This window comes from Hippichthys cyanospilos, chromosome 8 (genome assembly GCF_059441005.1).
Source record: "Hippichthys cyanospilos isolate Australia breed blue-spotted pipefish chromosome 8, RoL_Hcya_1.0, whole genome shotgun sequence".
NCBI classification, from domain to species: Eukaryota; Metazoa; Chordata; class Actinopteri; order Syngnathiformes; family Syngnathidae; genus Hippichthys; species Hippichthys cyanospilos.
Genome location: NC_142376.1, coordinates 6,065,172 through 6,071,383, shown reverse-complemented (window position 1 = coordinate 6,071,383; position 6,212 = coordinate 6,065,172). Strand labels below are relative to the sequence as shown.

The following is a 6,212-nucleotide window of genomic DNA, read 5'->3' as shown; positions in this document are numbered from 1 at the left end:
CAAATAAGAAGTTAATCTGTATGTCCGTGGGAAAGAATTTGGAATTTTATGAATCTTTGGAATAAGAAAAAATAATAGCATGATTTATGGAACATGTTGAAATTGGAATTGTGTGAATCAGTGAATAAATAAAGAAATAGTGGTGAATCAAAATCACAATATATGATTTTTTCCGGGCAAAGAAGTTAGAAAAACTCCATGGAAAAATGAGAAATTTTTGGTATTGTATATATATATTTTTTCAAATTTAAATGTATTCATTCCCACGTTGACTCAAATGAGCTGAATATTTTGAATTTCTGCTTTGACTAATTTGCCATCGGAATTTGAGTTTTTGTGGAGAAAAATGTGAAACTGAGAATTTTGAAAAAAGATGATGCAAGAAAGTTGCTTTAAGAAAAAGATTAAGATGTGAAGCAGGAAAGCCTTCAAACAATAAATTTGACCTACCTACCTTTACAGAAATTTTGCTTATGCAAACGTGTGTTCATTCAAACGAGAATTTAATGATTGACAGCCTTAAACCCTGGATGGAGATGACAGAAAGGAGTGTTTTTCCAAATGTGCAAAGATACATATGGAGTTCAAATAACGTGTTGCAATGAAAGCAATTTAGAGGTGTCAACTTCTTTCATTTATTGACATCAGACATGTAAAAAGTGAAACTTGTTGAGTCACTAATTTTGCAGTGTAAGTGAATACGAAGTGAGTACGAAGCCACTCCGTTTTTAATTACCGACTCAAGTTTCGAATGACTGTCACGTAGCACCGACAACCATGCACAAACATACACTAGCACTAGCAAAAAGCGAGGCATGTTGGTATTTTGGATGAATTGTCAGATACAGCTAAAATGCTTTACAACCTTTACACATCAAATTAATTTGACCTTGTGTAAAACTTTGCAAATTATTTAAACAACAAATAAACATTGAACAGTTGGACATGGACAGCTGAAAATTCCAAATCCGTATTTTTTGTGAGTAGTAAGTACATTATTATAGCAATAAACACCAGCATGCTCCCAGGTGAGCAGGATCAAATATAAAAATAAATTGTCTGCCAGCCCTTTGTTTTCCTCACTGGCCAAAATCCTTCAACTTTACAAAACGACTACATAGAAACATTATAATACAAGTGGGAAGAAACGCAGTCTGTATTCCCAAACATGTTACCTGTCACAGAAAGGTCATTCTGTCTCTCTGCTGAATGAATGTACTGTAGAATAAGGCTTTGGGAGAACTCAACGTGCGAGCAACGGAAAGCCGGGTAGCATCGGTGGCCCCGTTTCGGACTCCAGCAGGACCGGGGCGAGCCTGAGAAGGTCTCTGAGCGGGACTCCTAAACGACTGCTGCTGGACAACAAGTTTCCAAGTGAAGTGCATTCTAGAAGGAGAAAGCACACCATTTCAAGGGGCTCATTGACTTTTATTGCTATGAGACGAGCGGTTTGGTTTTCTTTTCAAATGAAGAACAAATCAATTGGAAAATGAAGGAACCTGTTTCGTACTTAATTAGCTAATTACATTAGTCCTTAAATAACTAATTGAATAACTGAATTCATTTAGTATCTGCCATTTTTTTAGACCTTGCACTAGAGAAACACTTGAAAATAATTGTAAAAAAAGTAGAAATAGAAACCTGGGATTGAATGTTGGAACGCTTTAGAAAATAAAATTAAAAAATAATAATATCATATATGTATTCATCTATTTATTTATACACACAAACACACACAGTTTGTGTGTGATTATGTTTGTAATTATGTTTGTGTTTTTTGGGGTTTTTTTTGGAGGGGGGCAACAACTCGTGGTTTTTCGTCATCCACAGTAGGGCTTGATTTACTGTTATTCATTTTGCTATTTCAAATAGTCTGTGAGCTAGCATACTGCCTCAACGCCGACTTTTTCCAGCTTGGCAGTGACCCGAAGTATCCTTGGAATATTTCCTACCTTGAAGCTGTGTGAGTTTGTTCCTGAGACAGGGGACAGAGCGGTAGACCAGAAAGCAGGCCAACATAGGGGACCGAGCATCATCAGAAAGGACTTTGCCATGAATGTAGTGCTTCAATGTTGTGTTGTTGTCTGGAGAAAAAAAAAAAACATAAACAAACGTTTCTTCGCACTTTCAAGAATCCTACTATTTTTACTTGAACCAGTGGAAAATAACTAAATAAATAATAACTGATAAAAATCACCAACACACCTTGGGGAGTTATTTTTCTACGTGAATGTTATTAGGATTGCTATCATGAGATGCTTATTTCAGTTTATAATGGATTAATTGTATTCATGAGAATAAAATGTCTCAAAAAGCATTTCACGGCTTAAAAATGTGCTTCACCAGTATCTTGTGGCACCTATTGGCTATTATGAAGCTTTTAAAGAGCATATTCGTTCTAGTTGTGTATTTATTTCCACAAATTTCAAATGTATCTGTGAAAGTGAAGGAAGAGGGGAAAAACCGGTTTCGAGTCTTGTTGGTATCAATAGAAATAAGGCAAATCACACAAGGGTGGAAAAAGCAAAACCTGTTTTGAATGATGAATGTCATTGTCATTTGCTTATTCTATATACAAAAGGAGGAGGGGAATGATTTGACTCAAATTTGTGACTTTTTGTCCGCGTTAGCGCCATGACACTTATTCGGCTATTTCGGTTTTTTTACCTTTGAGCCAGCTGTCCAGCGCCAGATCCACCTTATTCTTCATGACTGGTAAAAACTCAGAGGAAAGCAAAGCGTCGCGGCTGTTTGCGGGACGCCGTAGCACCCTGCTGTCCCAAAGCTCCACCACCAGACGCAATTGCCACAGAGCGAAGCTGTGCTGCAGCTCGCCACGACAAAGAGCGCCTACCGCCTAAAACAAGTAGACTCCATTATGAATCGTGCGATTCGTGTCGTACCACGGAGTGCTTCGATGCGTTTACCTGCTCGATAGCGACATAAGTGGGCAGCATCTCTGGACATTCCTGTGTCACGCACTCGTACAACATGGCTGAGAACAGTGCCACCGTCTCCTCTCGCTGTGAAGATATCCAACAGGTTTAGCAGAAATTCAAAATTGGGCTTCCTCCCTATCCGTTTTTCAAAGTAATAGTATGCCAATAAGTGTCTGAAATCGATTGGTCTAAGATAGTGGTTCCCGCTGGGGTAAGCTGATGCACGTCAGGATGTACAAGAAATTTTAATAGTTTCTTTTTTTAATGGCTTGAAAGAAACGTATTTTTACTTTTTAAATTAAGAACAAATCAATTGGAACATCGATCAAATTGTTGCTAAACTGCATTACTGTGACTTTTTTGCATAACACTGTACCCCTTCAATCGGTTTTATAAGAATGCACATGGACACAACGCAGATGTTCTAGAAATAAACCAGATGATAGTACACAACCCGTCTTGCAGAGTTGCTGAAGAAAATGCATCCAATACCAGAACGCATGTAGTTCCAAAGTTTAACAAATCAAACAGGCTGAACAATATCCTGAAGTGAAAATAGAAAAATTTTGCAAAAGTATAACAAACACTTTTGTCACATTTCAACTAGTCATGTGACCTGCCCAGTCACATGACTAATATTCCTCTAATCTTTGGATTCTGTGCAGCAGCATAAAATGAAGTAAAAAATAAGTAATTCTAACAACGCCTATGAGGTTATGTAAAACAAGCTCTGGTTAGTTTTTGCCCGTATTAAAAAGAAAGAACTAAATGTGGTAAAATTACAATAACATGAACAAAGTGGCGATGATGTCATGATGACGTGCTATTTAGATCAAAATGTAATTGGCATAATTCAGATGTGGCTACAAGTCCCACTGCATTGCAAAATTCAGATGTGTGCAAAAACAACACACTCTTTGATGTAATTGCTGAATTTAATCAAACATATAAAGTTAAATAATTTCAGGAAATTATGAGTTTGTTGCAAATAAAATTTCACACAATTTCTCCAAAATGTTTCTAACGGTGATCTTTAAGTCATAATGTAAATCAAATGTTCACTGTAGGAAATGTTTATCATGTATTTAGACATTATCTTCTAAGAATCCTTGTCTCATAGTTCCTCGTGTTGCACAATTTTGCCTTATTTTTCCTGAGAAAAGAATTATTTTTACACTTGTTCCACACAAACGATTGTAAGTAGTTTATCCATATCACCACCAGGGGGATGATGCTCGGGCACACACAACCACCTTGCAAAAACCTAACTCTGAGAAACCGTCTACTTACGTGCTTCATTCCATTTGACGTCTTGCAGAAGAACTCTGCAAACGAGAGCAGGGCGGGCTCGGAGGTGAACGTGGAGATGTCCTCGAGCTGAGCACACATGAAGGGCAATTAGTGAGATTAGAATTCTCTAAATATTGATTCATGATGTAATATTGTAACGACACGCCTTGGACACAAATATATGTTCCGATCGGAGAGGAATTTAGTGGGGGAAAAAACTTTGAGCTTTTTTTTAAAATGCGTCAAAAAAATTACAGATATCTGGATGGAATTAACAAATATTGGTGTCGGCCATATTTAATAATTTTACTACCAATCATGACAGTGTTGGCAAGGAAACTATCTTTTGAAATTTTCCCTGAGGGTTAAGTCTGAAGGAGTTACCTTAAAGACTTTGACTCCAGAGCTGCGCTGGTTGACGGCGGAGCCCAGTAGGCTTTTCCAGCCCTGAGGGTCATCCTTATAGGGCAACTGTCCCGCTCGGAGTTTCACGTACAACACGCCGTCCCGGGAGAGGACGGATCTGAGTGGCGGGAGAGACAAACGGTCTTTAAAATATGCCCACCAAATAAACATGATCAATAAGGGCCTTTGAGGAAAATAATCTTTTTGTTTTCTTCAAGTGTCATCCTCACTTGAGATGCTGCACTTCTTTGATGAGGTCAATAGAAAGCTCCCAGTAACGAGGGCCCTTCACTCGAACCTACCAGGAAATCATGAGGGTTCGATGTTAAATTACAATGACAGACTTGAGGTCAATACATATATATACAGTACATACTATACAATATATATTCATTTTTTTACCCGCTTGAGGAGGTGCAGCTCAGGCAGCATTGTGGGAGCCATCAGTTCCACTGTGGTCTCATCATACCAATCAGTTTTCTGTGAGAACAGTAACAAGGTCAGTTTTACCAGAGAATCCAGGGGTGTCAAACTGTTTTTTTTCGTGGGCCAAATTGTAGTTAAAGTTTCTGTCAGAGGGCCAAAACAACTGTAAAGTCAAATAAATGTTCAAGTTTGACGCATACTTAGCTAGTTTTGAAATCAGAGGTCAGTAAAAACTGTTTAAAAAACAGATTGAGAACAAAGTATGGTTGTTGTTTTTTTCCTCAAAAACTTTTAAAAGTTGAAGAAAACTTGCAAGTTTTGGCCAGAAACTTGAACTCAAATCACGGGCCACATAAAACGATGTTTGGGGCCAGATTTGGCCCTCGGGCCTTGAGTTTGACACCTGTGAGATTATCAAAATTTTAGAAAAAAAAAAATTATGATACAATGAAACTGTAAACTAAGACCACTACAATAAACAATATGAAATGACTATGCAAAAGTAAGCAATATTATATTACTGTGAGTGTCTGTAATTATTAACCTATGTTAGTAACCTGATAACTTTGTGCATTTGGGGAAATAAGACACTAATGAATGGGGAAACGCAAGCCAAACAATGCAAACCTAACGGTTTCAATGCCCCGCAATCGAACAAACAAAATGTTGCTGGAGCAACTCAGTGTCAAATGATAAATGCTGGATTGAGCGGCAGTTGAGTGGATGAAGTGAAACCAGCGTATGTTGCACATTACTTGCTCAACTTTGAGGAAGTGCCGCCACGGAAAAGAAACTACAAAGAGGAAGTAGGTAAAAAAAATGAATCAAAGGCTTAAAACATTGTTCTCTTTTACCTTATAGGTGACCTCTAAGAGGGCGTAGCAAGGCTTGAGGGAGTCCACGTCTACCGGCACCAGCAGCCGGCTCTCTGCGGCCAGCACAATGAGATGCCGCAGTGCCTGAAGGTGATAGCTACAACATATAGAAATTGCCCCAAAAATAAAATTAACAATAAATAAATCAGAGGATGTCAAAAACAATTTACAGGAATGTGGAACATTAGTGGGTGTTTGAGGAATCAGTTTTAAAGGTCCATATCAGTTTGAAAATTTATTTTTTTTCAACATAACGCGTATTTAATTTATTTACCTA

General features: G+C 37.9%; 1 protein-coding gene across 1 annotated transcript in view; it reads right to left on the bottom strand.

Annotated features, from left to right (window-relative positions):
• Positions 1-611: 611 nt before the first annotated feature.
• Positions 612-6,212, bottom strand: part of anapc1 (anaphase promoting complex subunit 1) — a 32,504-nt gene continuing 26,903 nt past the window's right edge. Inside the window, exons 45-53 of the mRNA XM_088422037.1 lie at positions 5,915-6,032; positions 5,037-5,114; positions 4,865-4,932; positions 4,614-4,752; positions 4,230-4,316; positions 2,928-3,023; positions 2,668-2,857; positions 1,953-2,084; positions 612-1,386 (exon numbers count right to left, since the gene is read on the bottom strand). Of these exons, the coding sequence (XP_088278163.1) occupies positions 1,244-1,386; positions 1,953-2,084; positions 2,668-2,857; positions 2,928-3,023; positions 4,230-4,316; positions 4,614-4,752; positions 4,865-4,932; positions 5,037-5,114; positions 5,915-6,032 (1,051 nt within the window). The 3' untranslated portion in view covers positions 612-1,243. The remainder of the gene's footprint in view (positions 1,387-1,952; positions 2,085-2,667; positions 2,858-2,927; positions 3,024-4,229; positions 4,317-4,613; positions 4,753-4,864; positions 4,933-5,036; positions 5,115-5,914; positions 6,033-6,212) is intronic.